Source organism: Rhipicephalus microplus, chromosome 3, assembly GCF_043290135.1.
Source record: "Rhipicephalus microplus isolate Deutch F79 chromosome 3, USDA_Rmic, whole genome shotgun sequence".
Classification (NCBI taxonomy): Eukaryota; Metazoa; Arthropoda; class Arachnida; order Ixodida; family Ixodidae; genus Rhipicephalus; species Rhipicephalus microplus.
Genome location: NC_134702.1, coordinates 278,332,195 through 278,352,653, shown reverse-complemented (window position 1 = coordinate 278,352,653; position 20,459 = coordinate 278,332,195). Strand labels below are relative to the sequence as shown.

The 20,459-nt window shown below is 44.0% G+C and overlaps 1 protein-coding gene across 1 annotated transcript in view; it reads right to left on the bottom strand.

Annotated features, from left to right (window-relative positions):
• LOC119159798 (CUE domain-containing protein 1) overlaps positions 1–20,459 on the bottom strand; it is a 143,569-nt gene that overhangs the window by 65,374 nt on the left and 57,736 nt on the right. The window contains exons 5-8 of the mRNA XM_075891031.1: positions 16,773–16,887; positions 11,134–11,332; positions 7,733–7,783; positions 3,975–4,076 (exon numbers count right to left, since the gene is read on the bottom strand). Of these exons, the coding sequence (XP_075747146.1) occupies positions 3,975–4,076; positions 7,733–7,783; positions 11,134–11,332; positions 16,773–16,887 (467 nt within the window). The remainder of the gene's footprint in view (positions 1–3,974; positions 4,077–7,732; positions 7,784–11,133; positions 11,333–16,772; positions 16,888–20,459) is intronic.

The window sequence follows — 20,459 nt, the reverse complement described above, 5'->3', positions numbered from 1 at the left end:
TGAAGACGTTGGAACAGAGCGCGTAGATGGTGCTCATGATTTTCAGGTGTGCGGCTGGCGATGAGGACATCGTCAAGGTACGCAAACACAGTAGGAAGACCCCGTGTGACCTCAGAAATGAACCGCTGGAAAGTTTGAGCCGAATTGCGGAGTCCAAAAGGCATCCGCACGTATTCAAACAACCCAAAGGACGTCGTTATGGCGGTCTTAGGTATGTCGGCGGGCTCGACAGGAATCTGGTGGTACGCCTTAACAAGGTCCACTTTGCTGAAAATTGTGCAGCCGTCGAGGCGCGATGTAAAATCCTGGATGTGAGGTAGAGGATAGCTGTCGTGGACTGTCTTGGCGTTCAACGCTCGATAGTCCCCACAAGGACGCCAGTCACCAGGATCACACTTTGGCACCAAATGCAGCGGGGAAGCCCAAGCGCTTGAGGACGGGCGGATAATGCCGAGCTGCAGCATGTGGTCAAACTCCCGTTTAGCAATAGCTAGGCGGTCTCCCCACAGGCGGCGTGGTCGAGCGGCTGCCGGTGGACCCCGGGTGACGATATGGTGTGTCACCGTATGTTTAGGCGGCTGAGTGAGGTTGCACGGTTTAGTTAACTCCGGGAAACTCGCCAAGATTTTTTCGAACGGTGAGGAAGGTATCAGCATGCGGATGGCCATTGGAGCGATGTCGGACAGGACTCCCGAGATGGAGAGACGAGTCTTACCATCTATGAGGCGGCGCCGCCGCACGCTGACGTCCAAATCGAAGTATGAGAGGAAGTCCGAGCCGATGATCGGTTGAACCACGTCTGCGATGACGAAAACCCACCGGAAAATGCAGCGAAGGCCGAAGTCGAGGGTGAGAGATCGGAGCCCATACGTTGCTATAGACGAGGCGTTGGCAGCACGAAGCACTTGCCCCTGTGACTTTGAACGATCAGCCTTAGTCGGGGGCACAACGCTAATTTCCGCGCCCGTATCTATAAGGAACCTGGCGCCCGATAGCTGGTCCGTGACCATGAAAAGGCGGCTGGGACGAGAAGGGAGATCACACGCCGCCGTCAGTGATCCCGGCAGGCGTTTCCCTGCCACGAACATGGGGGTGTACACTTCGTGGCTCGGTGTCGGAAACGCCGATGGTACCAGCAGAGGGGTGGAGGGCTGGGACTCCGAGCATCGCGTGTGCGTGGAAGAGCTCGACGACCGGAACGAGGCGAACGAGTCTCCTGCAGGGGGCTCCGGAGTGCGGCAATGGAGGCGGCGAGTTCGTCGATGCGGGCCTCAAGGCGCGAAATTGCTGTGTCTGCTGGTGGTAAGACAGCGTTGACAGATGGGGAGGTCGCTTCATGAATCTGATCGGCGAGCTCCGCCAGGCGGTCGAGATTGACGTCGCCGGCCGCCGCGAGGACGAGGCGGATTGGCTGAGAAAGGCGTTGGAGGAAGAGCTCGCGAAGCAACGCTGAGTGGGCAGAGACGTCGTGTTTCCCAAGAAGCTGTCGCATTCGGCGCAGTAGTTGGGAGGGGCGCCTGTCGCCAAGGTCCCCCTCTGCAAGGAGCTGCTGTAGGCGGACGCGTTCCGAAGGCATGAATCGTTCCAGCACCTTGGTTTTAAGGTGCTGATATGGCGTAGTGTCCGAGGGGTTGGAGAGGACGTCGGAGAGCTCGCTGGCAACGTCAGGAGGAAGGACGAAGGCTACGTGGTAGTAGCGTGTCGTTTCCGAGGCGATGCGGTACAGGGAGAATTGCGCCTCGACCTGATGAAACCAAACTTGCGGGTCCTGTGGCCAGAAAGATGGGAGACGCAGTTGCACGGCCGAGACGTCCTGCGGACGTGAGGCTTGTTCGGTTGAGGGTGCATTCGAGTCAGTCATTGTCTTCGTCCGAGGTCACCACTTGTAGGCTTATGCCACAGGAGCGAAAGAAAGACACGCCTGAACGATAACCGATGCCAGCCAGGAACGCGAGCCGTGGCTTCACGTGCCACGGCCTAGCGCCTTCTTTATTTTCTTCTCTCGCCATCGCGCGCTCTCCGGTTTGCGCGCCGCCCGAACGAGGGCGCTACAGACTCATTGGTGTAATTTGAGGCCAAATGTGAATGCATATTACAGAGTTTTCTCCACATGTGCCCGCAAACACATTTTTGCCCCAAGAACCTAGCCACAAGCAGTTGAGCTCTAAAAAAATTAAGATATAGCATTTCTATAGCAGAAAAAAGCAAAATATGTAAGGCGATTTGACACAGCCTATTTGGTCTGGTTGGCACACACAATTTTAATCGACGTGGTTTAGCTTTGTTGGGCTGTAGTTGGCTACCCTGACAATTACTTTGTTGTACTAAACTCAATGACTACGGGCAACGCCCCAAACGAAGGTAAATGCAGGCTCGCTATAGCGCTGGGTTTCCGGAAACCAGGTGGGCACACGCATTAGGAAGCGGTTGCTGCTACGAAAAAGCGTCTGGAGGAATGGTGGCAGGAAAACGCCTTGATGGTACAACGGCAGCGAACATCGCAAAGGCAGACATTTTAGTCACCCCATACAAAGCTATATGTGTTTTTTTTTAGTCTTTTATTTATTATTATCATTTCTTATTGGCTAAGATCCGGAAACACTGTTGATCACCTGTTACAAAGGCAACGGCTGCAGAAATCATCATTAAAATCATCATGCATTAACAATTGTGCCAAGTGCACATTTCTGTTTCAGAGTTGATCACCTGTCATTGATACCTCATGATGGCAAGTCACCGCTGGGACACAGGAATAGCACTCTTCAAATCAGTCACTTGCAAATTTTCTGCTGATATAAACGTGCATGCGTAATTATGGAAAGCGAAAGAGACCTAAGAACAAATATTTGCAGTGGAAGTGACATGGCCACAATGACAGTTGAGCTGTACCACCATCGCTGTCAAAGAAGGGATTCTGCTTGAAAAAATACCACCGTCAAATTCCAAGCAAGCACCCCCTCTAGTGAAATATAACCGGACAAGATTCAGGAGGGGAGGGGGGGGGGGGGGACTTTGTTTCAAGATGGCTACAGACGGTCTCTAAGAAGGGGGCCCACCTGGACTTCTAATGAAATTCTTGATTGAATATGCATGAATTCGCTGTTTTTACTGAGCTGTAGAAAATCCTTGGGTGAAACTTCGAGTGTTATAAGCGGGACAAGAAGCTCTTAAAATGATAAAGAGTGCTTACCAGTGCAAACGACAGGGCAGGAGGGGACAGGAGAAAACACGAGACAGAGCGCTGAACTGCCAACAATTTATTTCTTGTGGACGTCTTTGCTTTTATACAGCCACCAGTCGCACTAGTCATGCGCAAAACACAACGACAATGCATAAGTACATCACACCGACAAGCAAAGGAACAACTTTTTCTTATCGGTGTGTTAGCACCCCTTCTGTCGCGCTCACCGATAAGAAAAAGTTCTTCCTTTGCTTGTCGGTCTGGTGTACTTGTGCATTGTCATTGTGTTTCACGCATGACTGGTGTGACTGCTGACTGTATAAAAGCAAAGACCTTCGCAAGAAATAAATTGTTGGCAGTTCAGCGCTCTGTCTCGTCTCTTCTCCTGTCCCCTCCTGCCCTGTCGTTTGCGCTGGTAAGCACTCTTTATCATGTTATACCAACACGCCCAATTCTACTGTCTCTTAAAATGGTTCGACAGTTTGTGTCACACAACTCAGAACGCAAACCTGAGGCACCACACTGTAAAGTTAATAAGAAATCAAGCTCATATCTAAAGGCTCTCTCTCAGAACTTGGGTTCCTTGACAACTGCAGCTGCAGCATTGTATTGCGAAGAAAACGTTGAAAAAAAAAAAAAAAAAGACGGATGGGGACACTTGCTCGGTGATTGATGCATACTTCAAATGATCCAAAAAGGGGGAAGTGCATGGAGGCTCAAGGTTTTATAGAGATCGGCAATTAGACAAGGTCCAAGTAGTAGTGTGTCTGCTATGAGTGCAAAAAAAGCAGACCTTTGCCCATGTTCTTCAGCCGCTCCCGAAAGGCTGCGTCCGTCTCCTCAGTGTGTGGAAGGTTTCCCCAAGGTTCGTCTTCACTGGCATCAGCAGGTCGCCCTGCATCAAGGTGCTGCTCTTAGTTGGTTTGTGACAATGCAAATTTTTCATGAAATGCAAGAATGTTTTTGAATTTGCTGGTGCTCTGGCCTCGCTTGAATTTCATGAGATTCAATTCTGTAGCAAAATGGCTGCGATAGAATTGCCAAAATGACCAGGCTAGCCTGTGCAAGATTTGGTGTGGAACCAAATGCAGCTACTGCTCATATTGTCAGCTTCTCAAAGCCGTGTTGCCACCATTACAGTGAATACGGCATGCAGGTGCACATAGAAGCCTATGTAGCATCCGACTCCCGTGAGGGAGCTATTGCAATGCTGGCAATAAAAGTACTACAGGCCTTGCTAACCCCAAAATGTAAAGATGGGACTTGGGTTGCGCTTCGACTTGGCTTGAGGCAGTCAGACCGAATCAAGAAGCCGACTTGAAAAGCCCAAGTTGACCTTGATTATTCACAGACAATTTATCAAGTCAAGACTGAGCTTCAATGAAGAAGCATGTTGCTTATCTAATAATAATAATAGCCGGGGTTTTACATATCAAAATCAAGATATGATAATGAGAGACACTGTAGAGAAGGGCTCCAAAAATCTGGACCTTCGGCACGCACTGATATTTAACGTGCCCCGACCTAGCCACCTCCATCGAAATGTGACAGCCACGGCTGGGATAGACCCTGCAACCTTCGGGTCAGCAGCCGAGCACCGTAGCCACTGCTCCCCCCAAGGCAAACGAGTTTGCTCATCTGGTATTCAGGGTAATGACAATGTCGTTTGCATAAGACGTGCTGTACAGAAAGACGAGTACATATATTTTACTATAACCATCAATGCAAACCCTTGCAATAAGTCTGATTACTCTAGCAGCATGCCCTATAAGGTTATCTTAGTATGCCCATGCTAACCTTTAGCTTCAATAATCATGCCTAGCACACGGAGAGAGACCGAATTTTGGGGATCTCACACCTGGGCCATGTTTGCACCCTAATGCATATTTCCTTGGGCTTAAGGAAGATAATCTCCTGAGATTTTTTCAAGCGTTTCTCGTGAGCCATGTGAATTATATCACCCCCATGTACAGATGGCAGAAACACAAAATTAGCAAGTTGAATACGCTCATCAGGAAAAGTACCAAGAGAGTCCAATGCTCACAAGCACCGAAAACCCAGTAAGCCTCCACAACAAATCAGAGAAAGTGATTGAAGCATAGCACATATTTCCAGGCTCTCGTTCACAGCAGCAGGAAGGGGTATCCTGGCTACGGTCGGGACCAATACGATGGCATTAAAGCTAAGATTATTCAGCTTTTAGATAATGGGTATTACGGTCTGCCCTATTCTGAGAAAGATGCAGCCAATTTTCAATACTGGCAAGAGGACAGCTAACGCCTCTGCGCTTCAAGTTATGTGCACGTGCACACGAGGCTGTTTTGTGTTTTTTAGACGCTGCCCAGTGCGAAGGTGACTCCAGTTGCTTTGTTGACAATGCTGTGGACATAAAGGACCAAGTATTATTGGCTGTGTCAATCAGGGCATCGTCGGTTTTCAAGGCAAAGCAAGTGGCCATTGCATTGGCAATCCTTTAGTCGGATAGGACAGAAATTTATACGGACTTGCGGTTATTCCGAGCTTTCAGGACTGGGGCTGTTTGTGAGAAGATTGTCCGGACACTTGAGTGTAAGATGCTTAGTCACGACGTCATTACACAGTTCCCAGCGCACGAGAGAGTGCCAAAGCACGGAGGCTGGTCAACATTAATGAGTTGGCCCATTCCTGGGCGAGAGGTCATGCTGGCTGCGCTGGGCGCCTGGTAGCACAGGTGACAGACTTGGTCCAACCTTTTCGGAGGCCAGCCCAAACCACATCAGGGACATTCTCTCTACCTTCAACAAGATAACTAACCCCTATCAGATGAGTCGCAGGGCTTTCCCTTTGCCACAATGAAATCTCACGAGGCTCCAGGACGTGACTATTAGGCTCCTGCAGGCAAAGTCATATTCCACACTTTTCACCTTGAGCAGGTACATCTTCTTTGTGTCCCGACTGTGGGGCGTTTAGCGATTTCAGGCACATGCTCTGGGAGTGCCTCTCTTTACAGCACCACATGGATTGACGGGGGAGAATTTCGTTCCTTTCTCAAGAACCACAACTGGTTTTACCAACTCTGGACTACCCAGAAGGCCCACGATGCAGCGGTGAGGCTTGGCATACCTGTCCCAATGACATGGGAGCGACCTAGTTTTGCCTCTAATAACAGAATAAAGATTCTTTTGGACCAGAATATATTTTACTATCTGTCTGTCTGTCTGTCTGTCTGTCTCTCTCTCACTCACTCAATCAATGAATCAATCAATCAAGCAATGAGAAGAGCTACAAGCACTTTTTGAGACCTTACTGCAAATTACCAGCATGTGACGCCCACGCAATGCTTGTTGCAGCTGCTGCGTATGCAGTGCCACTTGTAGAAAGACTCCATTGCCCACTTGCTTCAGTGGTTACCCTAGAGCGGCATATTTATCCAAGTTTCTTTATGGGGTGTGCGTTTGTAGAATTGGCCACAGAGAGGCTAAACAAGGGCTGGTTTTAGTTGTGTTTATTCATCGTTCTTTGTTCATGAACATCGCGAGGTGGATGTGCACTGCCCGGGCTCGCAGGCTGCCTAGATAAGACATATTGCAATTTTTCAAGGTACTCAAAATTTTATTTGCTTATGGGCATGCCAGTGGCGAGTTAGGTTAGGTTAGGTTAGGTTAGGTTACATCGCGAAGTGTATGTGCACTGCCCGGGCTCGCAGGCTGCCTAGATAAGACATAATGCAATTTTTCAAGGTACTCAAAATTTTATTTGCTTATGGGCATGCCAGTAGCGAGTTAGGTCATAACTATATTTGAAAAAAAGAAAAAGACGAATGAGCTTTGAGAATTAAGTCTCCATGCCTACTATGTGGGTGTCCCCTTCTGAGAAAAAAAGCTAAAGAAAGAAATGGGAAGCGATTAGTCCGCTTTGGTCAAGATTCTAATTCTCAGTAAGAGGACAAGCGATGCTCAGGATATTTTATCTACTGGAAACTTTGCTGAGAACAACAAGAATAAAAGAAGCCTGCAAATTGGAGGAAGTGTTCGTACACCCTTTTTGTACTACAAAGCTACAAAGAATTGTGGCTTTGTATTTACCGAATTATTCATTTTAGTCCAGGGACTACCAGCAGGGGAAGCTTATCTTTTGGAGAAATGTGAGTGGGCTTTTGTGTAGCTTTGTGCTACAAATGGGTGCATGCCGATTTCGCAATTTGAGAATGAAGCAAAGATGCAGTGTGAGACAACAGTTATAGCAGGTGTCTATTTAGAAAAGAAGACGTTGAGGAAACGAAGCTGGCCTGCGGCTCCAGAACTTGATTGCAGCATTCATGCTATTTACTTGTTCTGTAAGTGACATCAGTGCCTCCAGGTATTGGGTGCAACGATCTGAGTGCATGTTGTTCACAGCAATCCATCATAAAATTTGATGCCATTACCGAGACGACAGCCCCAAAAAAGCTCGCACATCAGAACAAACAAGCGATTCACTGAGGGCATATCTACTGAGTGAGCGTAAAAGGTCACAGTTGCTGATGGATCCAATGAGTGCATAAAAAGTGGGAGTGAGAACATGGATGCGCACCATCGTCAGGGACCAATCCAGCACTGCGCTCCATCTCCTGACTCAGGATGTCTGTGAGAGAACAAAAGAACCCCCATGTCATGCATGTAGCACTGCCAAGCATTGAGGACATGATCAGCGAGAAGAAAAGCGTGGCAGCAGAAACCTGCCCCATTTGGTCTTCTTTTTATCGCAAACAAGCCCAAATGAACTTCTTTTGTCTTGTGCTTCACCATGCTTCACCACACAAAGCCATCATAGAAAACTTCAGCAACTTGTTCAAGCTCTGCAGAATACACTCATAAAAGAAAAAAAAAATGACAAGAAAACTGTGGAACACTACGTCAGTAAAAAGAAAACAAAGAGCAGTCGACACTATCTGCCATACAACAAACACAAGGTGGGGCAAATCAAATAGCTTTTTTTTAGTTATTAGTAGTAATACCAATATAAAACTTGTGAGAATTCCTTAGTCCCAAATACTGTGGTGAAAAAAAAACATGAACAAAACAAAAATAACAAGTATATTGGCAAAACAGGGCAGCCTGTTAAGGTTAGAATAAATGGTCATCGCCCGCAGGGGAGTCTGCGTAAGCAGGCGTTTGGTGTGTAGCGACACCATGGACAGCTCGGGAGGGGAGGGGGGTTCACCAGAGAAGGATTGGCCACCCTGGTACAGTATCTGGCCACTACCTCCCACATGCATACGTCAAGCTTTCCCAGGAAACGAAGAATCTCATTAAGAAGCGTCAGAGCATAAAGTCTCAAGTACAATAGACAAAATAGAACTGTCAGAGCTTTCGAAGTTGATTAATAAGCATAAGGTATCCGATGTAAGAAGGCATAACATGGAGAGAACATAACATAGAGAGAATTGAACACGCTCTGAAAAACGGAGGAAGCGTCAAAGCAGTGAAGAGGAAACTTGGGATAGGGAAAAATCGGAAGTATGCACTAAGGGGCAAAGAAGACAAAATAACTACCAATATCGATAGGACAGTTAAAACAGCGGAGGAGTTTTACAGTAGCCGGGACAACCACGACCTTAATACTATAGGATCTAGCAGTAACCCAGATGACACCCCCCCAGTAATCATAGAAAAAGTCAGAAAAGCCTTGGAGAGCATGGGAAGAGGCAAAGCTGCTGGTGAGAATCAGGTAACACCAGATCTGCTGAAAGATAGAGGACAGATTGTGTTAGAAAAACTAGCCACCCTGTTTACGAGGTGCCTCCTGACGGGAAGAGCACCAGAGTGTTGGAAGAATGCTAACATCACCTTAATACATAAAAAAGGAGATGACAAGGACTTGAAGAATTACAGGCCTATCAGCTTGCTCTCCGTAGTAAACAAGCTATTTACAAAGGTAATTGCTAACAGAGTTAAGAAAACATTAGAATTCCATCAACCAAAAAAACAAGCAGGATTTCGAAGAGGCTACTCAACAATTGACCACATTCATACTATCAATCAGGTAATAGAGAAATGCTCTGAATATAGCCAATCATTATACATAACCTTTATAGATTACGAGAAGACATTTGATTCAGTAGAAATATCAGAAATCATGGAGACACTGTGGAGTCAGGGCGTCGATGAAGTATATATAAACATCCTGGAAGAAATTACAGGGGATCAACTGCTACTGTATTGCTTCATAAAGAAAGCAACAGAATACCAATCAAGAAGAGTGTAAGGCAGGGGAATACAATTTGAAGAGTGTAAGGCAGGGGGATACAAAGTGGACGTAGTCAGGCTGATGATGATGATGATGAAATGGTCATCGCACGGACACGACAAAGAAGTTGCTGAAAGCAGTAGCACAGCATTTTAACGTAGCAGGACACAATTCCAGCTACCTCAAACTCTACATATTTCAGTCAAACTTTTGGTCCACAAAAGACAAAAATATAGTCGTACCTTATTCGTAAGTTCAATACGCATTAGCCATAAACACTTCTAAAGGGGCTCTTGAATCCATTTGGTATGGCACATATGCAAAGAAAACCACTGCAAATTAAGCCCTCCGTCTAGGAATTCCAAACCTGCCATTGTTAACTACTGACAACCGGTTCAACAACCGACTCAGCGATGCGTGTACATCCTCACCTCCCCACTGCTTCCTTGTGTTCTTTTTATTCCTTCTTTACTCATACAATGCATCACAGCACTCTCCCACCCTTCCCCGCTCTCTCACACTCGCATATCGAATGTTGCCCCTCCCTCTTCTTCGTTAGGATGGAAGAGAGGGTACGAAGCATTGACACGCCAGCACTAAAAAATCAGTTCAGTAGTTCTAGTCTCGCGGAAGAGAAGACCAGTTGTCAAAATGTCTGCTTGACACAACACCTCTTTATGGATTTTTCATCACAAGTACAGACCTTGTCATTTTTATTTGGTCTGTTAGACACATATTAATGAGAACTAACAGACAATAGTCTGTTCACGTTGTGTCTGACAAAGAAAACGAGCCCTTCGGTTTACACTTTTTTCCTTCATTTCTTGCAGTTGTTTGTTGCTTGTGTTTTCCAGCAACATAGCAATATTTTCCTCCCTCCTCCCAAAAGAGTGAGCAGGCGTTGTGCCCCTCCAGGTGCTTGCTTTCTCCCTCTTTCCCTTGTGTGTCCGTGTATGCAAATAAAATAAATAAATAAAGCAACATAGTTGAGTGCACTTGCATGTTACCGTGTCTTTTTTTGGGGGGGCGCTTCTGATAAGCCAAACTCCTGACAAAGTGCAATTTTCAAAGTTCCTTCAAGCTCATTTAAAGAGAGTCAACTAATGACAAAAAATTTGTAGGTAGATTTCACAAATATGCTAAAATAAGTGTTATGTGAGGCTTTGTTGCTTGATGTTTACACAAATGTAAGTGCAAGATAATGAGATGCAATCTTTACACGATCAATGCAGTGATTCGAATGCATTTTAAAGATAAACATATTTGACAGAGATTTGTCTTGCTGGATAAAATTATACGAATAAACACTCTCTTACCAAATTTAGTTTTTAGTCTTTAGCATTAAAAATTGGCCCTACGCTTTGAGACATATTCGGCATCTCCTTTAAGGGTGACTATGCGGCCGACTTTAAAGCTAGGCCTTTTTTTGTGGTTGTCTCCTCCACCAGAAATGATTGGAAGAACGACAGTGCAGAGGTAGAGAACGACTAAAAAAAGTGCTAGCTTCGGAGCTGACCGGACAGTCACCCCCGAAGATGCTGAATAAATGTAGGGGCAGTTTTTAATGTTAAAAACAAAATGTAGCTGGAGAGAATGTTTATTCATGTATAATTGTATATGCATTTTAGCATCACATCAAGCCAAGGCTGAAGGTGGGTGATACACTGAGCGAGTGGCCAGTACTTGTCAGTAAGAAGCAAAAAATAAAACTCTCAATAGGGTTTGAAATGTTGCTTGTTAGCCACCTTGGTTGAGCGTGCGTATGAAGTCTCGGTTGCTCTGCAGCTGTCGCATAAACTCCTGGTTCTGCAGCAGAATGGCCATGCGCTCATCTTCCAGAAGCTGCGCTTCAGCCTCAGCTGCACCCGAGGAGAGGCGGCGCTGTTGCCTCACATTCTCAGCCATGCGCTGCTGCAGCATGGCCGTGCTGAGCTCTCCCGTGGCCTGCACCATGCGGACACACAGTGTATGTGTCAATAAAACTTGCTGCTGCTTTTGGAGTTGCAAGGACTGTGTTTCCTGTGTCAAGCTTGCACAGTTTGTGTGCTTTCCCATCCAAGTAGGGCTTTGAAATATTTAGTTGGACTGCCGATTGCCCTTTTAAAAAATGAGCCGATGAAAAGGTATGCAGGAACCTTTGTTACTACAGGGAGTAAAACAACCAGCACTGACAGTTGTCTATCCAGTATCTACTTTACAGCCCGCCAGAACGGTGCCTTCATTTCCTGTAACTATTTTACGTAGTCAGACAAACAGTCCAGTGTAGTTATCCTTAGTGAGAGGCTCTTTAAGAATCATGCAATGTTGTGCCTTTACATGTTTTGTTTTACATGTTAACAAACACTTATTGGAGCACAATTACCTACAAACTCTGACATCTCGAAGTATTGGTAAAGCCAAACAATTTAAGTAATCCAGAATGCACTATGCTGCAGGAATCGACATGCTGCGTATGTGGAACCAACTGTGAAATCCCTGGATGGCTGTTTTTGAACATTTCAACACTATCTAAGCAAGAAAACGCTTCTGCCCAAGTGATTGATTGATTGATTTCGTTTATCTTAACCATCTTGATCGAAATAAAGAAGACATGGGCACAAGCAGGGCACATAGCACGAAGGCGAGATAACCATGGTCATTAAGAAACCGACTAGGTTTAAAGAGAGGGAAAGCACACAAAGCAGAGGCACAAAGTGAGGTGGGCAGACCAGATTAGGACGTGGACGCAGCAAGGACATGACCAGCTTCACTGGCGAAACGTGGGAGAGTCCTTTTGCCCAGCATTGTCTGTAGTGAGGCTGATAAAGATGCTGCATTATTTTGTTTGAAAAAAAAAATATATTTGGGTACAAGTTAAAGCTTTTTTGAGGGTGTAATGAGGTGTTAAGGAACTGACAAATGGCATTAAAACAAATAAGGATAAGCTTCACTCATTTAAACCTGACTACACTAGCACAAAAAAAAAAGAAGTTTTGGCAAACTGAAGTGATCACTCTAAACATGACATTCCACAATACCGAACTTTGCACTTTAAAACCTTCACCACCACTGATGAGCAAAGGCGCTATGAACAGTAGGATAGAGGACAACTACACTCGTAAATAACAAGAATTGGTTTCATGTAGAATTAATGATGGCTGTGGTTGTGTTTTTTGATGCGAGATGGCCCCACTTGTCCTCAATAGAGTTTAATCCTCCTCCTTCAGAGTCTCGTCCTTCATTGCATTGCTGCCTCTTACACTGCACATGCAGTATCTCTGTACACAGTTAGAAAAATAAAGAAATGTTATTTCATTTAAATAATGGTATCATTCTATTCAGAATAAAAAGGTCTACAAAGTGAGCAAAAAATATTTTGCGGTTATTTTGGCAAGCTTTTTTTAGTTGCGAAACAGTTAAATTAAGCACACGGCCTCTAATTTATCAGCGCCTCCCAATCAGTGACGCTCTCAAATAAAGATGCTGTGTTCAATGCTTCAATTAGGTGCCCTAAAATGAAAATATGTTTGCCAATCAAGTGAGTGAAGCATGACAAATATGAAAAATTTGTAGCGCTGCCGTCTTGAACAGAAGAACGTGGCTTAGTGCAGGCTGTCATCAAGAGACCGCATGCCCCACCTCAGAAAGAAATTTGAAAGAAATTCATGTAGCGCGAGGCAAAAAAGGGACACAGGAAGGAATAGACTGAGAGGACAGAGCGCTCTGTCTTCTCAGTCTATTCCTTCCCGTGTCCGTTCTTTGCCTCTCAGTCTATTCCTTCCTGTGTCCATTTTCTGCCTCGCGCTACATAAATTTCTTTCAAATGCATCACCAACAAGCCCACATCGCCACTCTTGTCGCCCACCTCAGAGTCCATGGGGTTCAAGGCAGAAACAAAGGTCAAGTCTTCATCATAAGAAAGAGCACAGCCACATGGAAGACAAACAAGACTTTTCAGCCCCGTGTGCCCGCGCCTTTTTTTTATGATGAAGCCATGCCGACAAGCTCATGCTTATACCCTTTTAAAGGTCAAGTAATTTGTAATTTCAAGAAATTGTACTTTAGCCGGCTATGAACATCATTTGGACAGTAGACTTGTATCCACACTGCAGACACAAGCAAACTATGTTTTACGTCTGTTCACTTCTATGCTGCTCTCTTCACGTGCAGTTCTTAGTAGTGTATGTGCAGTTCTTCATGTGCACTTCTTTGTAGGCTATGAACATCATTTGGACAGTAGATTTGTATCCACACTGTAGATACAAGCAAACGATGTTTTATGTTCACTTCTATGCTGCTCTCTTCATGTGCAGTTCTTTGTAGTAAAATGCCAACAGCCCTGCCAGTGATTTCAGGGCTGAGTAACATGGCGATAGATGGTCATTTCAGTCGTGATACGTAGTTGCGCACAAAAAGAAAATACCTCGTCAAAGACGTTTGTGCAAGGCTGAAGGCCTTTATTCCCTGCGAGAGTTCTTGCCTTGCCGTGATGACGACCAGGTCGTCCACAGTTGCTATCTTGACCCGCTATCTCTTCAGCTGAGATGACTGATGAACCAGAAGGTGTCAAAAGCCAAGATTAATAAGCAAACTCACCGGAAACCTTGCCATGCATGTGGCCTGACAAGTCGCAAAGCAGCAACATTTCTCCATTCACAATAGTTGCACAGTGACTGTGAAACCTTCAGATGCAGTGTGTGTGCCTCATGGTTCAATAACTTCAAAGAATGCTATGGAATCTCTCTTTCTACTACGAGCAAATCTTAATATAGTACGATGTGCTTTTTGAAGGGGTAATTTTGGATAACTTTCATCCTTTTTTCTTAAGCATCAAATAATAACAAAAAGTCAGTATGGTTTTCAAAAAAATAAATCAACTGAATAAGCACTGCTGTATATTAAAGATAAAATAATCGAAAATATGGAAAACAAAAAATACACGCTTGGGCTTTTTTTCGATCTTCAGAAAGCATTTGACTCCATTCAATTCAGACTATTGATTAATAATTTATCCAGGTATGAGGTGAATGAAGAAGCATTACATTTGTTAAAAAGTTACTTGGAAGATCGATACCAGTTTGTACAAATCATCAATAGAGTATCTACAAAAATAAAACTAGACCAAGCAGTGCCCCAAGGGTTCATACTGGGGCCAGCATTGTTTTTTTGTTTATATAAATGATATAGTTGATATGACTCATTCCCCTGAACTTATTATGTTCGATGATTATACGAATGTGTTCTTTACATCAGACAATTTATTATCACTTGAAGTAAGCGTAAATAACTATCTAAGTCATCTTTCAAACTGGTCAAAGCAGATTGAACTGCACTTGAATGCAAAAGAAACAACCTATATGATATCCCAGCCTATAAACAAACCTATCAGTAATATAACAGTATAATTTGAAGGAAATTGCATTGGTCATGTTAGGGAACAAAAATTTCTTGGCGTGTGGTTTCAGGAGGAGTTAAATTAAAACACACATGTTAACAATTTAATTACCGCACTGGCACGAATAGTCGGTTGTTTCTTTAAAACAATGCATTTAATTCTACTAAGATTAAAATAAGTATGTACTACGTGCTTTTCCACTCTAAAGTGACTTATGGGATGTTAGTTTGGGGAACAACATTGCAAAGAAAATTACCAAAAGCTTATAACCATACAAAAAAAAACTGCATTGTTTGGAAAAATACAGTTAGTATACAGAACTTGCAAACTGCTCCATTATTTAGCAAACATTCCATGCTCAAGGTAGATCAATTATATTACTTCGAATCGCTGCAGTTACTTAAAAAGGATATGGGGAAAGTCATACCAAAACATTACACTATCATTTGTGAGAACAGGAGAAGCGAGCACCTAGAACAAGGACCAATCATAGAAAAAAAAACTGTTGCGTATCACAGATCTCACGTGATAAATGCCCTAGCAAATAAATTGAACTTTAAGGCTAGCAAAGCAACCTTAAAGAAACAAACAAAGAACTTGTTACTTATCACTGGTACACATTATCAAAGCTAATAAGTGGAGTTTCATGCCTCGACCAATCCTGAAATCATTCATCACTTGTATTTTGATTGTAATATTGTGCAGAATAATATCGGTGCGTCCCTATGTACTTTGTGTTTCACAATGTTTAAATTTCTTTTTTTGTCAATTTCACTTGCTTATGTATCTCCATGTGAGTGACTGCTAATTTTGCAAATGTGCTATGTAAACATTTTATCTTTGTTTTTGTGTGAATTTTGTATGTACACTTGCAAACAGCTTGTATTCAATACGTATGTAACCAATGTATTGATTTTTGTCTATTTCTGTCTGTGCTCATATCAAAGCTTAGCACGAACTACGGAGGGACAGGGGCCTCTGTCAGGCTGATTGCCTTTGGACCTTGCCCCTGCAGTGAGCTCTGTATGTGTTTACTGTAAATAAAGTAGTACTCTTATTTAATTGTTGGGGTCTAATGTCTCAAAGCCCCGATATAAAAATGAGGGCTTTGATATTTCAACCACCTGCAGTTCTTGAATGTACATCTGAATCCAAGTACGCAAAGCATCTCCCGTTCTGTCAGAAATGCAGCCAAGATTCGATCCCACGACCTTTGGGTCAGCTGTCAAGCAACATGGCAGGTTGCAGTGTGTGCTTGTTGACCCTGATGATGAGCCAGATGTGGTGCTGGAAATCCCTACATGAGCTAGAGATCCCAGTACTAATGCAAAAAAACATGGGATATGGGCCCAAATGTGCTTAAAAGAACATGGCTGAACTCAACCTCCACATCCAGTGTGCTATGTTTTACTACAGCATGAATGAAATCGATTCCTACATCAGCCAGAATATTTGTACTGCTTGTCCTACATTTGTGCAAATATGGTAATAGAGCATGTGCTTTCTGTTAAGAGCAGAACAACTAAATCACGTTGAGCTGCCACTCATACGGCTGTTTGAGGCAGTTTGAAGGCATTCTTAAAAGATGTCCTAAAACAGTGGTACTGAATTTGTTAGATGTACTTTTTCTCAAAACAAAAAAAAAGGGCGACACAATATTTTTTGAAGCTCTCGTCTCATGACACGAGAATGAGTTTCGCTTCCTATGTACTGCTGTGTGTTGGGTTGAGAATTTTTGTCTGCTCCTTTTAAATCTGCAGTTCCATGAAGCTTATACGTGTGCATGAGTTAAGAAAATTAAATTATGTTTACAGTTTTTCCCAAGTTTATTGCCGCTAACACTGGTGGTCTTTCAGCTATGTGTGGTGCCAAACACATGAAGCACCTGATATGCTGCCACCATGGCTGACCGTTTTCAGAGGCAGTATTGTTTCAACAAGGCCACTCTGGACAGTGAAGCGCTACTACCGAGTGCTTGTAGCAACAGGGCTGTGAAGAAGCCAGGCCCACCTGTGACTGGGGGGGACTGCAGCTGGGTCGGTGGTGTGGACGGCTAATGCGCAGAAACCCTGGCGGCAGAGGGCCAAGCAGGGGCGGTTTCCAGGCACGCGCTTCCTCCTGGGCGCTGAGGGTGAAAGCAACGTTGCCTCCTATTTTGAACAAGCAAACACTCACTTCCGCGTGATTCCACGAGAGATCGACACGGGTCCAAAAGTTGATATTTTAGATTTCATAGAGTATTTTATATTTCGTGCACCTCTCACCAGGTAGCCCAAAAGTCAACTTTGTTTTATGATTAACGGCATAACATACGAGAAAAAAAATATCAAACTTCACCAACACGGAGGCACTACTTTCATCACCTGTCATTTTCGAAAATTGCAGATGCTATAAAAAGACAAATATTTTTGTTTCAAGGAAGATATTTTTTACCTGAAATGCATGTCTAATGAAGAATGAATTCATACGGTTTCAAATTTGTAGACCTTAAGAAAATAGCTTTTAAAAATGTTTAATTTTGTGACAATTTAAAATAAGTTACGTATTCCCCCTTTTTTTTCTTCGAAAGTAATGCAAGCAGCATTTTCAAACATGACAAGTTTTAAGGATATAGTGTGTTCATAAAATACATAAATTATTGCTGCCGTAGGGCAAATGTAAAGTTTTATATATTGCCTCAAAGTTCTCATATTGGCAAAAGTGTAATCCATTGAAATTTGAATAATAAAAAACCCCATCTTCGATTTTTCTTAAAATCTCGCAAATAGACAACCGAAAGCCATCATACAGTAATATAGAAAAACATGTTGCATTATTTTTTTTTAGCGACAATATTCGTGGCACAAATCAGAGCTTTTCGAGAATGCGCTGATAAGTTGAGAAATCTAGAAACTGGAACGAAAAAGCGGCAATGAGCTTCAAACACGAGTAAACGTGACCGCATTTGGTGAAGAAAGGCTGTTTTAGCAGATAGGAGTAACTATTTTGAACACGATATTCTACAGTATGTGAATTCACTCTTATATGTAGAGCACTGAGACTCCTAATATGTGGTGCCTCTCCATTACTGGCACACAGATGGAGCTGCTCTGACGGCCATGTGTTTGCAACACGTTGGGTAAGAGAATTGAATGTTGAATGAGTTCATAAACGATTCATAACAAATTTTTATCATTTGGGGCACGAAGACTGCCGCATTAGACTGAAGAACACGCTTTAGGGCAAGTTGTCATCCGTCGTCTGCTCTACAGATGAATTGCTGTGCGCCGCATCTCGGAGGCAATGCTTTAGATAATATGGTTCAAAGTAGGGACAAAGATTACGCCTCTTGTAATTTTATCGACAAAAAAATTGTGAAATTCACTTTAACGTACTATACTTCAGTTTTGCATTCACTCTGTAGATACTTGTGCACGCTGTTTTACGTCTGCTCTCATTAAAGGTGAGAGACATAGGAACAGACGCCAGATAGATCACTTTCGTGCTGCTGGTTTTACGCATAGTTGCATTGCCAGTAATTTGAGCCTCAAGGAGCGTGGCGATGGCTGACCACTTCAGCCGGGATAGGGTTTTTTGTTCAGATTACCTCATGTTGCATAAAAAGAAAATACCTTATCAAAGAAACTTCCGCAAGGTCGAAGACATCGGCCTGTTTGCCCTCCAGAAGCTTTTGCCGAAAGCTGCCCGCCATGCACATAACAACAACCACGTCTGCCAGAACTGCTTCAGACGCGTCAGAGATATGCTGTCTTCGTCTAATGGCTTCTCAGCTGAAACAGCTGATGAGTTTTTGCCGGAAGAAGAAAAAGGCAGAAGTCAAGAGCGGTGTGTAAACACGCCTGAAGCATTGTCACATATGCGACTGGAGAAGCTGCATGCGCAAAATAGTAAAGTTCATGCAGAGCCAAGACAACTTAGCAGCGATTCTACAGTAACCGTGAAATGCCATCGTAACGTGTGTAACCGTCACTTTCAATCATCAGATCTAAAATGCAGTGTGTGTGCCCAGTGATTCAAGAACTTCAAGCAAGCCTATGAAGCGTGTTCTTCGTATCAAGAGCGCATGCGTTTGTTGACACTGTTGCCGAGCGATATAGAGCGCCGAAAACTCCAAGCGCTTATACCAAACTTGTCAGCGCACATGATATACAGATCCCGACGCTGGCGCGCAAAACACGGGATATGGTTAGCACCAAATGCGGTAAAAACGACACGGCTGAACCCTATGGACGTCCAGGCAGCTATGGCTTACTACTCCAAAGATGAGTATAGCTGCTCTCGGCAGAGTCCCAACAAAAAAGATGTATCTGTAATCATTGACGGAAAAAAGGAGCTTGTTTCGAAAAGGTTTATGACCCATTCGGTGCGAGAGGCTTACCGTTTCTTTAGAGAAGCTAATCCGAACACGTCTATTGGGCTCTCAAAGTTTTATTCACTGAGGCTGAAGTGGGTTCTTCTTGCACCACACCAAGATGTGTGCCTTTGTATATACTGTGCTAATGCCACGGAGTGGCTTTCTGCCCTACAAGATGTCACCGATAGTGCCTACACGGCGGACTTCTTGAAAGAACTATGTCTTTGCAGCTTCCCTACAAGTTGTTTTTTAGGCCATTGTGACTATTGTGCTAAGGAGGACGCTCTGACAGCCACATGTTTAGGAATCCCTGAAGATATTGAGGTAGCCTATGCAGTATGAGAAAATGGCGATCGAGAAAAAAAAACAGCCCAGGCAAGTGCTTTTCTGCGAGAGCTAAGTCTATGGTTCGTGAAGTGGGATTACCCATGATTACATAAGATACATTCAAGAATCAGCAATACGCCAGGCGAAAGAGAACCAAAAAAAAGAATCTTGCATTTTTCACTTTAATTTCGCCGAAAATTGGACAGCCATTTTACCGAATGAGGTACAGTCGTATCACTGGCACAAAAGACAGGTGTCTATATTCACGTGTGTCGTCACAAGGAAGCAATCAATTCAAAGTTTTGCCGTCATCAGTGATGACACATGCCATGATGCTGCACATGCCTGTTTTGCTCTACAAATAATCCACAACTATATAAAGGAACAACTTAAGCCTTACACGCATGTTACTTATGTTTCTGATGGTGCATGCAGTCACTTCAAAAACAAGTACCAGTTGTTCGAGTTATGCCAGAAAGATCGTATATCAACAAAGTGGATTTTTTCGGCCACAGGACATGGCAAGAACTCTTGTGACGGCGTTGGTGGCCTACTAAAGCATCAGGCTACCCTCTACAACCTCAGAGCAGCAAGCTCAGCTGTGATCATGTCAGCATCCCAAATGGTGGCGCGAATGAGCGCGAAGCTCAAGAATGTCAAGCTGCTGTGTGCAAATGCAGACAAGCTAGAAACATTCCGTCAGTTTAAGAAGAGCCAGTGGAAATTGTTGCCACGTGTTCCAGGCATACGTTCTTGGCATGTTTGGCTAAGCACATCTGAGGGCACTGATCGTGGTCGTGTTTTGTTAGCATCACATACTGCTAAATGTGATCTGCAAAAGATGCAGCCATTTTGAGCGCATCTCTTGTTTCACACAGTCACCACCAAAATACCAGTGAGGGTACTTCAAGCGCATATGCTTTTTCTAGCGAGACCCAACACTTGCGTTGGAACATTTTCATGTTTGAGTTTATCTACAAATATAGACAGATGTTTTGCAACTGAGTTACAGTGTC